The 18,894-nt window shown below is 33.6% G+C and overlaps 1 protein-coding gene across 2 annotated transcripts; it reads left to right on the top strand.

Moving 5' to 3' along the window:
• Nucleotides 1-4,609: 4,609 nt before the first annotated feature.
• Nucleotides 4,610-6,674, top strand: LOC126708779 (protein HAIKU1). Of its 2 annotated transcripts, none has more exons than XM_050408714.1 (2): nucleotides 4,610-6,224; nucleotides 6,344-6,674. In XM_050408714.1, exon 1 carries the CDS (start codon nucleotides 5,226-5,228, stop codon nucleotides 6,138-6,140), a length of 915 nt encoding a protein of 304 aa, XP_050264671.1. In that variant the 5' UTR covers nucleotides 4,610-5,225; the 3' UTR covers nucleotides 6,141-6,224; nucleotides 6,344-6,674. The 2 variants fall into 2 exon arrangements, with proteins under 2 accessions (XP_050264671.1, XP_050264670.1); XM_050408713.1 differs by having other exon boundaries at nucleotides 4,610-6,245.
• Nucleotides 6,675-18,894: the final 12,220 nt, after the last annotated feature.

Genomic DNA, 18,894 nt, shown 5'->3' with positions numbered 1-18,894 from the left:
TCTACAAAATTCTTTCAATTTTTTTTTACCCATTTGATATGTTATCATGTGCCTAATGGTCTAAAGTATTCCCAATTGGTTTTTTAAAAGGGCATAACACCTAACTAGTATCATTGCATGATGTCTAATAAGTTGGATCCTCACCATCTATAAATATTAAATAGAGAACAAGTTTAGTTGTTTCTTGCGTCTTTCATTATTTTGCTGTAAAACATACTTCTGTAAATACTCGGGCTTTGTTGTATCTTGAACACAAACCTGTATTATTATTTATTAGTTCCAAGATTATTATTCTTTTAAAATCTAGGTAAAAATTGGACTTAATCAAGTATTTGAATGATACACACAAGTGTGACTCCCCTTGTATGATCAAACATATATTCGTGTGTGCAAATTTTTTACTTTCAATTGCATGCCTTAGGTGACCAAACTAACTTAGCGGACCTTGATTGGACATGCCCAAAAACACATAGTTAGTCTCTAAACTTTAGTCCATGAGCAATTTTAGTTTCTAAAATTGAAACTGATTGTTTTTAGTCCTTTAAATGACATGGCCAAACTAAAAACTGACACATCATTACTTCGTTAGACATATTAATTAAGGATCAAAAGAGATAATTTTAAATTTGTCCAGGACTAAAAGTAATCACTTGAAACTTGTTAGGGTCTTTTTGTGGCTTGTACATGAGTTGCGCTTGGATATTATGGCTAGACCTAGGTTGTTGGAAGGTCAAGCTCGAAACTCTTGCCGATGGATCACCTATTGGCCACTACTGGTGTATTTCCTCAAGGTGATAAAATAGCATAATGAGTATTTGAAATGGGGAAAACAAATCGTTTGGAAGAGTTTATTGACTTTATTCCTTTGTGCAAAAAAAATAAGTCAAGGATACAAATTTATTAGCTAAATAAAACAAGTGTGACACTTTACAATGTAAAAGAAAGTTGAAATAATGTTGCACAAGACCTATCTAATAGTTTTTTTTTTTTTGGGTTTTTTTTTTTTACAATATTAGAGATCATATTAGGCATTTAATATAGGACTCAGCGGGATGATAGTCTAGCTTTAGTGGGAAGCATTCGACAACATGTTGAGCTATTTTGCCATGGTGGGTGGCATTTAGTAGTGGCACCTTGAGATTTTCAGTTGCACAATGTGTGACATTCATCCGTAATAGTGAAGAGAGCTACTATAAATGGCAATGTCCTAAGACATTTAGTGGTGCTATTAGTAGCTATTGTCACGCTTTGAGCATGATATATTCAACAATGGGAAGCTTTAGCTATTCAACAACGGGAAATTCTACTATTCTTGCGGCAGAGGATCACATGTATGTAACGAATAGAGTTAGCTAGCTATATTTAATCAATAAAGCATAAGAGAGAGAGAACACAAGCTGAGTTTGAGCTAATTATCGAATAAGATTACATGTTCAAGACTTCAACCTTGACTTATTTCTTGTCAAACAAGCTCTAGTGAACAGCTTGTTCACTAGCTACTTGATTAATTTATTAATTTCTTATGTAGAGTAAAACCATGTCTAAAATTTTTACTCTTTTACAAATTTATGTTTTTTTATTACAAATGAATTGTTTATATTATCAATAACCTAAAAATAATAAGTTGATATCATATGGACATATTTACAACTTACACAATACAATCTCAAATCAAGTCTATATATATGCATATTTTTAGACAAGTATATATACAAAAATATATTATTTTATATAATTAAATCGAGCATTATGTTTACGAGCTTGTTCACATATATTTGAACTTGACTTGTTTAATAATCAAACATAAACTTGGGTTTGAGCTTAACTTGTTTGCTAAATAAACAAATGTAAACAATTGTACAGAAGAACTATGTGATTCTCAATAAAGAGCGTGATCCAGGAGAATATGAATATAATCTTAGGTGCCTTAATCCTTTCCCCCCAAAAAAAGCATGTTGGGGGGGGGGGGGGGGGGTGCAAATCTCCAAATCTTCGGTCATGAAAGAATTTGATTACACTTTCACTCTGCCATTATGGAATTGTACGGAATTGTGGGAGTAACTGTCAGGCCAAGGCCATATATAAACACTATATATGCAATTTGATGGGAAGAATGACTTGTAAGGAACTGAGTTAGCCAATATGTAATCAATAAAGTATGGGAAGAATGATTTGATAAGAAAGAGTAGGATATGAGTGATGCATGACAACAATAACATGCAATTTTCTTGTATTTGTGGTGATGACCTTGATGGAAGTGTGAGAGGAGAGTTTTGAAAGTTTGGTGATGAAAGAACATTTGGTTTTATGGTTACAAATGGAAGGATTCTTTACCACTAAATTGTTATGGGCTTATGGCACATCACCTAGTTTTACTTTTACATTAATGGCGTTACATATAAAGAAAGTTTAGTGAGGTGAATTAAATATTGTGGAAACCAGTTATCATGGCCGATATGGTTGAGAATAATAAGTTGAAAAATGTCAGGACCATGATTTTTGTTACAACTTACTCAAGTGACAAGTCATGAGTGGTGAAGTATAAATGGTGGGTTCGCGACTCTACTACTTACAACTAATCACGTGAGTAAGTTGTGTTAGAAATTGTGGTCTTAGCATTACTCAATTAAGTTAGCTAGTATCATTCACGCATAGAATCCCTTTCCCTTAAAAGTTACCATGAATTTTGGGTGAGATTATGGTGTGTCTTTATGTTAAAACTTTTTTTTTCTCTTCTTTGCATTAATTTTTGGTTCTAAAAAAAAGAAAAAAAAAAAGAAAAAGAAAAAGCTAGTATCTTTTTTTTTGTTTTGTTTTTTTGATAAGCTTCAATCTATTGCTGAAAAAAGAGCTAGGAACAAGGTTTGGACTCTTCCATACAAACAGCTAAAATCGCTGGGGGAAGATAATCCTTGGAAAAAGGAAAAGACAAAAAAGAGCTTAAAGCAAATTTAGCAGCTACATGGGCTGCAGAATTACAACACCTTCTAACCCAAACAAAGCTAGTATCATACACGCGTAGCATAATGGAGTCACGTTCATTGGTTGACGTGTTCCAAGGGCATGACTGCCAGCTCAATACCTTAAAACCTATTAATGTTGAATTTGAATTTTCCATGGGCTTGGGCTATAGATCAAATGTTAATTTAACGACCATGGTGCGTATCGTCGGTAGCCGACTAGGATTGCCATTTTGATGGCTAAGCTCTCAATTTTGTCCGCCTTAAAAGAAAAGGGAACTATTGTCCCACGGGCCAAGTTTTGCTCGTCAAAGACTTCAAGGTCTTGATGCATTATTCGACAAAGAAAAAAAAAACAAAAATGCCCTCAACAATTAAACTGGCTAATGAGTCAAAAGTAAAATTTTAGAGACTATCACTATATATATATATATATATACTTTTTTAAAAAAAAAATTGGCCTCAACAAGAATATGCTTAGATATATTATAATCTATAATTATGGTTAAAAATAAAGTTTGGATCATGCTAATGAGTGCTCTTAGAACAATGGTTAATATTCTATTTTAGGAAAATTTTGACACCACTTTTATAAGAAATAAAAAAAGTTTATCAGAACATTAATTACTAAAATAATATCCATAAAGTTTCTGTTATATATAAGTATGTTTTTTTTTTTTTTTTTTTTTGGTTAGCATTTTTCATAAAGTTTTGAAAAAAAGAAGAAGAGATATTATTGATTTATGAAGAAAAGAAATAGATTTGGGTTCCAATTAATTCAACTGGTAAAATTTTTGATGGTTGTATAAAAAATCTGAGATTTAATTCTCACCTATACCAAAAACTAATTAATATATTGATTTGATGATAAAAAATTATCATTAGTAACAGATGCTACAATCTAAAATCCCCTTAAAAAAAAGAAAGAAAAGAAATAGATTAGTTTGACTAAGACTCAGTCTGGATCGCGTGCACTCGCAAAGACACAGACCCTGCTAGTCTGCTCAAACCAGTTGTTGTTTGGTTGAGGACAAGTCAACGTAAGTGGGTCGTCACAAGGAATTGGTCCCCATACTCAAATTTTTTTTTTTTGATATGGTCCCATTCTCCTAGTAGATAGGTACCATATAAAATAAATATTTATATCACTATTTAAGGATATTTAGATTCTTTATTTTTTTTTCAAAAATGTTTTTACACTCTTATATTTATGTAGAGACAAAATTAAAAGATAATTTGATAAAAATACAATTCTAACTCTCACTAAAATATTGCGTAAAAAATAAGGTCACTCTTCTATTGATTTTTAAATTGTTTTATCCACTTATCAATTAAATCCTCAAAATAAAAATTAAATATAAAAAATAAAGATAATTTTTGTTTTTACAATAAAATAAGACCACCAAACTTAATGTTTTTACTAAACTAAAAAAAATTTCGTCCCACACTTTGTGTGTGTGATGTGACTAATAAATATATAAAAACTTACAACTACTACTAATAATAAAAAATTTATTTAATAAAGTACCACTTTAGTATACAAAAAAAGTCTAGTAATGGATTAGTAATTCATTTTAACGTTGACCATTACACGCATTAATAGTCTCTCATTACTCGTCTGTTTAGCTAAAGCTCCACCCTTTAATTATTCTCCTTTCTTCTAGAAAAAAGAAATTAGAGAATGAGACATCCAGTTGGACTTTTCTTCTTAAGCTTTGTTCCACAAGTCAAGGCGTAATTGTTCCCATTCCATTTTCTCTTTTTTCTTTGTCTCTTCGCGTTTACTTTATTTTCTTTCTTCTTACTCAGTTATATACAAGGATCAATTCAGCTTTCAGATTATATTTGGAGTAGAAGAAGAATCTGGTGGGTGATTTCAGATTTGTCTTTTTAGAAGCTTATTGAATCTGGGTTTTGTTGCTTGGACTGAACCAAGAAAAAAGGGTATGTTCTTCTGCTTCTGAATCTCAGCTCTATTGGGGTTTTGATATTTTTGTTGCTTTTGCTTTTGGGTGGGGGTTCATTTGTTGTTCTATTTGCTTAGATCACTGTGAATAGGTCGGGGAAGATTGTTTTGAGCTTGGAAAATTGAGGTTCTGGGTTTCGTCTTGAAGCCCTGAATGAATTTGACCATGGCCCATGGGTTATTTAGTTTGTCGAAGTAGTTGGTGATTGTGGTTAAATTCTGTGAAAGATTGACATTGCAAAAACGTGGTAGTTCTTTGTTGAGGAGTGATTTTTGGAATTTTCAGTTTTTTCCCCAAAATGGATAACATGAAGAATAGGAATAATGAGCATTTGGGTGTGAATAAAATGGGGAAGAATATAAGGAAGAGTCCTTTGCACCAACCGAATTTTGCAAACAACAATCCTGCTAGGCAACAACCTCAGCCTCAGGTTTACAACATAAGCAAGAATGACTTTAGAAATATTGTTCAGCAGCTCACTGGTTCACCCTCTCAAGAACCGCTGCCTAGACCCCCCAATAACCTGCCTAAACCCCAGAGTATGCGGCTGCAGAGAATTCGGCCTCCCCCGTTAACACCCATCAATAGGCCTCACATACCCCCTCCCGTGCCACTCCCTGCAGCCCCTCCCCCTATGATGTACAATAATAACTTTGCTAGACCTGGTCAGTTTGGACAGCCATCGCCCACGCCGATGCCACCACTGACCCCTGGGGACTCATTCTGGGGGAATACAGCTGAGTCTCCTATCACAGCTTACATGCGTTACCTTCAAAATTCAATTATGGATCCTGGTTCAAGGGGAAACCAAGCTCATCCTCAACAGCAACCACAAATTCATGGTCATCCGCAGTCATCTGCTTTACTTCCTAATCCTCACATGCCTGCTCTTCCTTCCCCTAGAATGAATGGTCCTAACCAACCTATGCCTAATCTCCCTCCCCCACAAATGAATGGTCCCCCCCTTTTACCTTCCCCAACTTCTCAGTTCCTCTTGCCTTCCCCAACTGGTTACTTGAATTTGTTGTCACCGCGTTCACCTTATCCGTTGTTCTCACCAGGGATTCAGTTTCCTCCACCTTTGACACCCAATTTTGCATTTTCACCGGGGATTTTAGGACCGGGGCCTCAGCCTCCACTTTCACCAGGCCTATTTCCATTATCCCCTTCAGGGTTTTTTCCTGTCCCAAGTCCAAGATGGAGGGACCACTAATACTTGTCCTAGCATCCTATGCTTTGAGCTGGTTTTTCTTGATCAGAGGTGCTTATCATCATTATGTGGAGTCATCTACTTCTTGTAAGAGTTTCTCTTGAAAATGTAATGTACACTGCTGTTGTAAGAAGTCCTTTGGTCATTGTAGTGTTTGTATCTCATTTTCTTTTCTTATCTCTCATTTGTTGAAACCCATCTTGCAGCTTGTCTTGAAATAATAGATCTGTAACAGCTGCAATCTTTGTTTTTTGGACAAGTTTTTACATTAGGCAATGTAGTGAAGACCAGACAACTCAACTGAACAATTGGACAGAGCTGTAACATGAAAGGAGGTAGGATTACAGACATCAAAATTTTTAATGTAGGTTGCCTAGTGCAAGGACTCATGCTTTTGTAATATTTTGACTGTAATATTATTCACTTTCAGTTTGAAGTTAAATTCATCTTCAGTTAACTGGCTTGTGGTTGAAATTCTCAAACTGCTGGTTTTATAGTAAAGATCCATATTGGATGACTGGTTTAAATTTTGATAAATATATTTTGGTTATTGAAAATTTATATTGTCAACTCTGTACTTCTAATACATACATGCATATGTAAAAGTATATAATATACTGTCTTTGATGATTTTCAGTTTGTTTTCCCTTTAGAAAGCTATTAGCAGGGTACTTTTGAGCTTTTTATGTAAGAGTTTCTGAGCATTATTTGAAATATGTATATTGTATGTTATTCCATTGTGATGAATCCGACATCCATTGTTTTCATTAAAAGTTGAATCCCCCCCCCCCCCCCCCCCCCCAACGGATGTCTGCCTGGGGCTTAATATTTATAGCATTGTTTTTGGGTTTATTTGTTGAATATATTGTTACGTGTAAATACGAGTTTTACACTTTTGTGATAAAATTCAAGGGTCTAATCTCTATGTCCGATTGACCACTTAGCACAATCCTAGGTACCATGATTGTCAAGAGAATGTCACAGACCTTGGTTTGATTTTAATTTGCATCATGGGTGTCAGAAAGATCTGGTGGTGATCCCATGTATATGCTGAATTTCTATTAATGTCTACCAACTTCTATTTATTTGCAACCACCCCAGTGCATCATTGTTCTTCCTCTACCCTTCTTTTTCATCCTCCTCAACTCCTATATGTGCTTCAAATAGATATCCTCTGACATTGCGAGAGTTCCAGTAATTATTTTAGCCCTTTATCCTTTGTTACCCTGCAACACCCCCAGCCCATACACCAATAAAACCACTTGCTTGCTGCCACCCTCAGCCTTTCAAACAACAATGGCACCATTTGAGTAATGCATGATATTGACATGAACCAATTGCTGAAGACCTATGATTCAACCAACATATAAGCTAGGGTCAATTAAATTTTCAGACATATATTTGGATTTACCCAATGATATTGATCAGCTCAGTTTCTTCTCAATATAGTTAAACTTTGCATAATCGTTAGTTGCATGCCCTGTATTCATGTATCACTAATTATCATGATTAAGTTTTGTGTGGGCCTGCATTATCTCCTTGTTTATTTAAGACCAGGAATTTGTAAGTTGCATCTAAATTGTCAGTATACTATTGGAAATCCATTTAGGAATCTGTATGGTCTGGTTATAAGGGTACTTACTATTTGTGCTGCACTTGGTCAATTCTCTGATTAATACCAAAAAGTACACAATTTTAAGGTTAGCAGTAGATTGGAGGTGTAAAGTTTTCGATTATGGACTGAAAGTAATGAAATCTTAGTTTTGCTGATAATTTGGAAGTATGATCATGAATCATCCCGTGGATATTTTATTTGAAATTTCTAAAGCTTATGAAACTTATTTTTATGTGGTTGAAAAATGTAAGTAATATATAATGACAATTTGAAGACTTTTTTATTGACATTTTCTGTGCATAATAGCAAACTTGAACAAAGAAAAACAGTATGTTATATTCTGTATACTAATATATGAAGATTGTACATGATAAAACAAACTCAACAGAGCACATAAAAGGAACTTGGTTGTATATAACCAAAAACAATGTAAACTAACTGTATCTTTTTCTCATAATACTATCAAATGTGATGTAAAACGAGGTAATGATAATGATGATCTCTTACGGAAAGAGAAAGGGCTTAAATAACGGTCACATTAGATGTATGCATTATTAGCAATAGGGTAAGAAAGTGCATCTTCAGGGATGCTTAATCTTTTTTATTTTTGGGAATATCCTTGCAAGACTAGATGATGCATTACAAAATTCTCAGGGAATTTGAGAACAAACACAAGCACTGAAATATAAAAATAGATTTATGAATCAACACCTAGGCTTGCTTGGAATCAACACCAAACAAGAGAGAGAGAGAGAAAAAAAAAACCCTAGGAATTAGCACTTAAGGTTGCTTGGAATCAGCAATAAGCTATTGAAGGAAAATAACTCAACAATAAATTTTATTACTTAATTAAACTATAAACAATATTGAGCCCTAGGTTCTTTAAATAGAGTTTCAAACATATTATCATAGTAAAGAAAGAAAACAATTCTAACCAATGATATTAATTCTACTAACCTAGTAAGAAAAGGAAAAAAAATTTCTAAACTATGTAGGAAAAGAAAATAATGTTTAACCAATTACATAAATAAGTACTCGAAATAAGTGATTAGGCCTTAGGCACAACTAGTAGCAGGCTCCATCTATAAGGTCATTCTTCTTGCGCCGGTGTCAATAAGCATATGGGTAATTGGAGGTCTGTATCTTGTGTATGCACCACTAGACTTAATTGCCTCAATGTTGTTTGAGACTGCTTTGCTGTGGGGAGAGCCCCGAGGCAAGCTTTAAAAGCTTCTAAATCTGAAGTAATAGGTCTAATGTGTTCTGTCTAGTTGCTTGTGGATCATTTGACTGATGATAAGGCTTAATCACTTTATGCCCAAGTTAAAATTTTAGGTCAAGTTGATAGAATTATGCTCTGAATTCTGTGGCAAGTTAGAAGCTAAGACATCGGCATTGAGTATTGGCTTGAAATTAGGCTGCATTTTTTTTTATAAAAGGAAAAAAAGAAAACAAAATCTTTTTTCCTTTTTCTCATTGGTTGGTTCAGAAAGATACTGGGTCGTGTTATGAAGCAGTTTTGTAAATTGGTGTTGGTCAATGATATTATGAATGCAATGCTATTACCATTGACATGTTGAGTACGTATTAACTATGCTGTGTTTGGAGACTAGTTCTATTTTGTTGGGACGGTTTGGTGTTGCTGTGTTGATACTTAGACAAAATTTCTCCAGAATTCAAACTTCCATTTGACTTGGGTTCCTTTTGATGATTTCAGTGTCTTCAGTCTTTCTTTTACTACCTCTTTTTAAAACAATGGCTGCTGTTTTAAAACAATAGCTGCTGGTTAGAGTTATGCTTTCTAATGTGGTAGAATATTATAAACCCAAGGTCACCAGATTTGAAATTCTGTATAAATAATATTATGCTTTTGCTATATGAATTGGACTTTTCATTTACCTATATGAAATGGAGTTGGAGTTGAGTTGTGTATTTCTTTTTAGGTGAGGTCAAAACTTTGAAGTCAAAGAAATTGATCATATAGGAATTCCTATGACCTTCCTTTCATTTTCCTGGAAAGAAGGAAGAGTTAGTTGATCTTGACTCCTAAGATGAAAAGATTCATTAGCTTATGTGTTATGAAGGTCAACAATTAAACAGGTCACACCTACCTTAAAAAGAGAAATTAATGAAAACAGTAGATAAAAAGTAGGAAGAAAAAGAATTTCAAAGATTAATGTGAATTTCTTCATTTGTTTTTCCCTGCTTGAGTTGCGTCAGGAGTCAGGATTGTATAATTCTTGATTAAGCTGCGCTCCACAGGGAAATTTATTTATTTTATTTTTCTAGAAAAGTCACTATCATTTCTGCCAAAGCTATTTAATAGTCACTTGACTGTAAGTTCTAAGCTTTGTGTTTGAAGGTAGTGTTAATATATGAGCTGGAAGTTTGATTAAAATTGAATTTGAGAAAGCGGAAAGCAACATGTTATGATATCATGTGCCCGTTTGCTTTGGACGTTTTGTTGCTGAAGTGCGTCTGCGTTTTGGGCATGGGACCATGCTACAGTAACACAGTAAACGCGTCCCCTTTTTTTTTTTTTTGGTTTTCTCGCGTTTCACTACTGTTCAGCCGTATATGTTGACTTTTCAACTGTGAACAGTGTATTTATGCACTGTTCACGGACCCACAAATTCCACTTTTCACAATTTTTTTATTAAAAATGGGTCCCACGGTATTATTCACACATTTAAAAAATATTTTGCTACAGTGTTTTCAGTTTCAGTTTTCAGTTTCAGTAAAAATAAGCTCAATCCAAACGGACCCCATAACTGACTTAAGGTTGAATATTTCTGTGTTGAAGTTCAGTTTCCCTAACCTTGTGACCGTGTGGAATTGAAAACCATTATCATATTTTATATATTCTGATTGTACTAACTTTTTTTTACTAGATTCTGATTGCACAAACTAATAATTCATATTGCTGGAGTTAATATAATAATTGCTTCAAAGTTCGTACAAATATCATTTTATCAAAGTTTTGTTGAGTATGCTTTGAGAATATTTTTTTCGTGTGCTGGCATTGCAAGACTGCTTGTTGGGCATCCTGCATCTATTGGTTAAATTTATTGGTCAACCTTGGCCTTGAGGGGTTTTTTTTTTTTTTTTTAATAATTTTTTAATTTTTATTATTATTTATTATTATATTTTTTAAATCTGAAGAGGGATACATATAGATAATGCAATATATTACATAAAACGCATAGTGCAGTTATGGTGTCACAAGTGATCAAAATGCATATAAAGTATGATGAATTGTGTCAAAAATAAAAAAAAAAATCAAAAAAAAAAAATCACAAACGTTGACCTAGAGTTTTTACATGAAAGGAAATTTTCGATGTAGTGATATAAAAAATTGTCAAGAGCTTTACAGTTCAACTGATCAGAACTGATTGGCACATTCTGGTGTTCTAATGGATTATCTAAGATTCAAACTCTCAACCTCTAACAATCGAATTGTTTTTTTTTTTTTTTTTTTTAAATTAGTTCATTAATATTTTTCAAGTAATAACTAATTTACTAATCACATCAGAAACCGATGGGTCAGGGCAAGTTCTCTCCTGTGGCCTGTTGGTTCGAAACCCATTTAAGAAGTGCAAAGATGGGAATAGGGCAATAGGCCCAAAGGCTTATACAACCAAAAGCCCAAGTGGCAATACTATGGACAAAAAGTTAACAGAACTACGAAGTACAAACAAAGACAAAATCCCACGCTACAGAAATGATGATTTGGATTTTTTTTTTTTCTCGGTTAAAACGTGGCCTTGAAAGCATACATCCATTTCACTATCCATTTCAAGGCCATGATTTAAAGTTAAAGAAATTTAGGGTTTAGATATTGTCACTTCATTAACTCTAGTTTAGTTTAATTATAATTAAAAATTTGATAACAATTAAATTTTAAATGAGATAGCAAGATTCAGAACATAGATTTCTTCAACTTTAAATCATGGTTTTGATCTCCATTTCAGTTTGAAGTAGAGAGGACCCAAATCTACAGAAATTTTAAAGTGAGTTATAATCTTAGGGTTTAGTTAATATATGCCCTTAATCATTCATTTTAAGAAACATTTTTTGAGAAATTGAAAGAGGTGTCAAAAAAGTTAATGACTTTCTTATTTTCTCATAATTTTTTTTTTTAAAATGGTTTACTAATATATATATTGTGGGGTCATGGGCCCAAAATCATACAATGGGACGTGAGGCTTTGGCCGAGAGCGTGGTAGTCCAAGTCCGAGGAGGAATATATCCTCGGACCAGCTAAAGCACGGTCATATATAAGTCCTAAATAGTCAGAGTGACCTTCTAGGAAGTTCTAAAGGATAGGAACTCAGGAATATTTAAGGGAAAGTTGCTAACACCGCATTTATGTGGACAAGACCCTTGAACAGTGCTATCTCGGTTATCGCAACTCACAGAACGCCAGAGAGAGTGTCTAATGAGACAAGCACTCAAGTATAGGCTTGGATGATCAACAAGTGAAAGGCCAAGATCGTTCAAAGGAGACTATATAATAGGAGAGACTTACCATGGAGAAGGGGCCCGGGGATTAAGAGAGAAAGCACTGTAGCAATCTCAAGAACTCCTGTAACCATTATCATCCAATATATTCTAGAACAGAGCTCCTCGGATTGTGCCGAGGACAAACTTTCTTGTACAAACTTGGTTCGTTTCCGTTTGATTGCCTTGGAGACTCATTATAACTGCTATCCCATTCACTAAAGCTTAGTTCTTCTACCCACTCTCTACAAATTTATTGTACTAGGTTCACTAGGCCAGTATCCCATACATTTTGGGCCTGGGCTGAAAATCGTGTCTTTATATATATATATATATATATATATATATATATATATATATAACTCATGTTTCTCAAAAAAAAAAAAAAAATATATATATATATATATATATAACTCATAATAATCTAATCTATGGGTGGAGCTAGTATATGGTGTACCCGGTATATATGTTGAGTCACTCACACACTGGTGGATCCCACAATGCGTGGAGCCTACCTGTGTGTGAGAGACCACTGTAAGGGCATCTCCAGCAGCTTCTCCAAATTTTTGTACTGTTTGGAAAATGAACAGTGACATTTAACTTTTACCTACTTACTTTTTCAAATACACTTTCCAACAGATTCTCTATACTATTCTCTATTTCATTTAAATACTATTTCTTCATTCATTGTTTATTCTTTTTTTAATCATCATTTATTCTTTTTTTAACAACTATATTTTTCAATGAGAAATGTTATGTTCACAACATTTTACGCAATACTTTCACAACAAAATTTATATGGAAAGTTGTTACTAGTTTTAATTTGAACCCACCACTGAAATTATTTTTTTACTCATCAATATTAGCTAATAAAAATCTATTACTTAAAATTTATTGTGAAAATATTGTGGTTGCATTTCTAAATTGTAATTTTTCTTTCTTTCTTTCTATCATCCATACTATTCCTTTTCTTTTTATTTTTCTTATTTTTCTTTTTCTTTTCTCTTGATTTTTCTCCACCACACACGTATACCCATTATCTCCATCTTCTCTATTTTTTTTCTTCTTTTTTCTCCACTTTCTACTACATTCCAGAACCTCCCTCCCTCTTTCTTTCTCTAGCACTTTTTTTTTTCTTTTCTTCTCTAGCAGCACTTCGGCTGGAGCTCTAGGAGCACTTTTCCTTTTTTTTTTTTTTTTTTTTTTTTTTTTTTCTCTAGCAGCACTTCGGGTGGAGCTCTCTCTCACACATAAAGATCGTCCGCTTGTCCTTCTCCCACCACCGCATATCCTCCTCCCCACCGAGGCTCAGATGGGTCAGCTTTGCTTTTTTTTTTTTTTTTGATTAGTTTTAAAATTATGATTTGAGTTTGTATTTTGATTGAGACTGAGTTTAGAGATGTTTGAGAGAAAAGATCAAGAATAGTTCTGTTGTTACCGTTGCGATTATTGAGTGAAAATTAAAAATTTTAATTGGTTGTGATTATTGAGATTGAATTAATTCTTTTATTCATAAATAGGTCTCTCTCTTTTCTTATTTTTTTTCTTTTATTTTTCTGATTTCATTCGGTTTATGAGAAAAATTGTTTTCGTGTTTGGATTGTATTCTGCGTTTTGTTGCCGTTGAGATAAAGAAGAGAGAAAGAGAGTGAGAAAGAATGAGAAAGGGTGGAAAGAGAAAAAAGTCATTTTTTATTCAACCGGGTATTATTTTAAGGCTGAATATTGATTTGGAGTTGCTACAGTGGTCTGTAAATTAAGAGAATCACTGTAGCAACTTCAAAAATAAATTTGGAGAATTTGGACGTTTGGAGAATCGGCTGGAGCATGAACAGTAACCTTTGATGCTCCAAAAATAGTTATACAAAAACTGTTGGAGACAGGGGCGGAGCCAGGGGGGGTCGAGAGGGGGCAGTTGCCCCCCCTGGCTCAGCAAAAAAAATAGTTGGGTGGCTTTTAAATTTTAGTAAGAAGAAGGTTTGTATTTGGTTTGACAATATATCCATCTCAAAGTTGCATCTCTTTCTCTAACTTTGGCTGGGACTTGGTGTCAATTCTCCACTTCACCATGTGGATCCTTACTAAAAAAAATTCTTTATGTAATAATTATCCTACTTCATAAAATTTTGTATAATAAACCAAAATTTTGAGATAATTATATAATAACACAAACTTACATTAGTTGTATTTGGTGTTCATACTTAATTACTAAAAATATTTTCATTTATAAATGGAATTTTTACTCTCTCTCTCTCTCTCTCTCTCTCTCTCTCTCTCTCTCTCTCTCTCTCTCTCTCTCTCTCTCTCTCTCTATATATATATATATATATATATATATAAAAGAAGATGGCTTATTTATGCAAAAAAAAAAAAAAAAAAAAATCCTTTACAACTATCCAACATATATGTAATATGTGTGTGTTTCAATATGCATGCACAGTGTATATAAATTTTGCCCCCCTCGAGTCAAATCCTGGCTCCGCCACTGGTTGGAGATGCTCTAAGATCCGTCTACATGTGAGAGACCTTACATATGTTCCGGGTATAAGATATAATTTTCGCTATGGGTCTACCACCCAATAAAAAGCAATAAAATCAAAGGTTTGATTTTAGAACGGGGTCCAATCAGTCAAAGGTTTGATTGGATGGAAAAGGCTCGACTTTTGTGAGTTTGTCTTTAATTTGGAATTGACTACTTGAATTCAGCGATTATCATCCAATACCATACTTTTTTCTTTTTCTTTTTATGTGTCCAATACCATACTTTGTTGCCATCCTTTCATTTTCTTTGATTTGCTAAATTGAAGACTTGACGTTGATATTTTTCCAGCTCTCTCGAGTGGGATTTGAAACTCTTATTATTCATCTTATTCCAAGACTTTCTTTCTGGCTTGCCAAATTATTTTACAAAAAAAGGGCAAAAAAAAACAGAGATTAGGATCCTCCTCTTTATTAACCCTCAAAAATTTACTTGGATAAAGTAACATTCTTACCCAATCTTGAATAGGTTTTTAGCTGAAGGCTGAAAATGAAATGGCCAAGTTAACAAAGATTAAGTTATAGCAGAACCGGACAGATAAAGAATAGGTGCTCTAATGAGTGGTGGCCATATATGACCTGAAGCGGATCTTGAGTTTGGTTAGGAATGAAACACCACATTCATTATGGTTGCAAGCTCGAGGTAGAGATAATACTGTCTATAATTATTTCCCCTAAGCTAAGGGACCTATGATAGAGCCTCAACTTAACTTAATTACAAGAAAAATTAGGAAATTCTTGTCAAAAATACATCTTTATTGATAAGTGGGAATTACATCAATTGCTTATATAAGTTATAAGGCTATGGTCTTAGATACAATTTAGGAAAAATAAAATTACAAGGTTATATTTTCTAGTTACAATCTAGGGAACACACATTTACATGAAAAACCAGTCTAGATCCCAAAGACTAGGTTTGAGGGCTAAATTACTAAGCAGTAAGGTGTTAGATAGACACCCTGTCCAACCTACAGTGGTCTCCTAGTGTACAATAACAAATATAAATAATTCACTTATACTAACATTCAATTAATAATTAAAAAAAAAAAATCAAAACAGTGAAGTGAAAGACGGTGACTCCAATATTCATATAGCTTGCAAGATGCATGTAAATTGACTTGCAAATGAAACATTCACCAGGTTAGTTATGAATAAAGAATTAGATAATATAAAACTTGAAAAGTGATGATTTATGCAAATAACTATTAACAAAAAAAAAACCCAGATGCAAGTTTTACATAGCATATGAATAGATACCATAAGAACATGAATCTAACCTTGATGATACATATGATGTAACCAAAGCAAAACAAAATTTCTCTCTCTCTCTCTCTCTCTCTCCATATTTTATATGATGTAAAGAACGCTAAAACATGGTGAAATTTTAATTATTGATGCAATTTACAATGTGGTAAAAAAAAATAGAACCATTGATGTTGAGTGATTTGTAAAGTGAGGTGTTAAAATAGATAAAGTAGCTTTTTGAGTTGCTAAAAGCTAAAAATTTTAGCTCCACCAATGCTGATGCTCTTAGAGATCAAAAGTAGTGCAATTGGTCATATAACATCAAGCTTTTCTCCAAAACATTAAAAAAAAATAATAATAATAGAGAAAAGCATAGAGAAAATTAGAGTAAAAATATGAAAAAAATAGCAAATTAGAGACCCAAAGTACCAATCGTCACCTAGGGCATCTAGGTTGGCACTTGGGTCCATGATTGAATTGCTGATGGGGTTTGACTTTTCAGCACATTTGGACAAAAAAATTTTAGGTACTTCCGGAGTATGGAGAAATGATACCCACTCTTCTCACATTTATGGCAGACCCCACCATAAATTTAATGAGTGGACTGCACAATGAATGTGAGAGAAGTGAACACCATTCTCCATGTTCCGGAAGTACCTAAAACTTGAAAAGTGATGATTTATGCAAATAACTATTAACAAAAAAAAACCCTAGATGCAAGTTTTACATAGCATGTGAATAAATACCATAAGAACATGAATCTAACCTTGATACATATGATGTAACCAACGCAAAACAAAATCTCTCTCTCTCTCTCTCTCTCCATATTTTATATGATGTAAAGAACACTAAAACATGCTAAAATTTTAATTATTGATGCATTGACGTGTTTCTAAATGCATGAAACCTATGGACACTACAAAAAACACGAGTTTTCATCTTCTTCTTTTTTTGTGGCAATTTACAAAAGTTCCATTGTAATTCGACCAGGTCTATTATGTCACCTCTTGGCCGACACTAGAAACCACCAGAATTTAAAAAAAAAAGAAAAAAAGAAAAAGAAAAAGCCTATATAGCCCAATTGGGTATATACCAGTGCTTTAGAGATCTACAACAACAGTTTAGAAACGCTGGTGTAGCTCGACATGTGAATGCATGTTTATGATGGCTAGATCTAAAATTATAGCATGATATAAACATGCCTTCAAAGAATTTATTCTAAAGCATATTCTTGTATTTTTATGAGCTTTTTAAATTTTTTGAAAAGAAATAAAAAAACATAATAAACCCTAATTAAACATATGAGTAAAAGGAAAAGAATACTATCAATATACAAATTCCGAATTGTAGACAATTAATGGCTATGAGGTGGATTCTTAGACCTCCTCAATTCAAGGATTTTGCTTGATCTTAAATTGGTTGAGACCTCCACTTGTAATTTCTCAAGAAAGTTTATGCTTGTTAACGGCCGATCTTCACTTAGAGATGGCGTCTTGGTGACAATTGATGTAGAAGACTATACAGATTGTTGTTTTTGGATGAATCCTATGAAAACTATGGTCATTTGTGTGTGATGTGATGGTTGGATCATAAAAATATGCAAAAAACAGGGTAAATTTTGAAGCTATAGAGGTTGGGGGTAGGTAGCTTGTACTAAGAAACTTTTACTCTATGTATTTGAAAAATCCAGTTCTCTTTTAGTTGGTATGCCCCTTCTTTTTATAAGTAAAGGTATCTTTCTCCTTTTTAGAGCAATAGCATTGATGGTGGTATAATAGCAAAATTCCTATTATACTGCTCAAAATACTAAAAGGTAGACCACATTGATGGCGGTATAGTTAAAAAAATTTGCCAATGAGCTATAGGGAGCTACAACTTATGGAACAAGAAACAATATTTTTATTTCTTTCTCAACTCAAACCAGTATGACCAAAGAACTGCATAGACAAGAAAAGTAAAAAGGTCGGCCACATTGATAAAGTAATAAAGAGAGAGATGAAGAGAGAGAAAGAAAGAATATTTAAATGAAATGGTAAAAAAATAGAACCATTGATATTGAGTGATTTGTAAAGCGATGCGTTAAAAGAGATAAAGTAACTTTTTGAATTGCTAAAAGCTAAAAATTTTAGCTCCACCAATGTTGACGCTCTTAAAGATTGAAAGTAGTGCAATTGGTCATATAACATCAAGCTTTTCTCCAAAACATTAAAAAAAATAATAATAGAGAAAAGCACAGAGAAAATTAGAGTAAAAATATGAAAAAAATAGCAAGTCAGAGACCCAAAGTACCAATCGACACCTAGGGCCTCTAGGTTGGCACTTGGGTCCATGATGAAGTGCTGATGGGTTTAGTAGGGCTTGACTTTTCAGCACATTTGGACCAAAAAATTTTAGGCACTCTCGGAGCACGGAGAAATGATACCCTCTCCTCTTACATTCATGGTTGATCCTACCATGAATTTAATGAGTAGAACGCACCATGAATGTGTGAGACATGAGCACTATTCTTCATGTTGCGGAAGTACCTAAAAATTACTCCATTTGGACTTTAACTTTGATCGTGTTCTTCTAGGGTTCATACTCTAATTAATTAATGACGAATATCGGCAAGGATTGTCTAGATGAAAGACGAGCTTAGCCATGTTCGTGACAAAAGTTGGGAAAAAGATTCCATCAACATACATCACCTTCATGGACGAAGCAGACCACCACTCATTAAAGTATGGATAAATGCCCACAGGACAATTGCGAACCAATAATTGCGCCAGAATAGTTACCAAATGTAATGATTGCCCAACGGCTATTCGTTGCACCATTAAGGAAATCATCAGTGTCAATCAATGCTGCGTTACTCTCAAG

This window comes from Quercus robur, chromosome 12 (assembly GCF_932294415.1).
Source record: "Quercus robur chromosome 12, dhQueRobu3.1, whole genome shotgun sequence".
In the NCBI taxonomy this organism is placed as follows: Eukaryota; Viridiplantae; Streptophyta; class Magnoliopsida; order Fagales; family Fagaceae; genus Quercus; species Quercus robur.
This window is presented reverse-complemented; position numbering and strand designations above follow the sequence as displayed.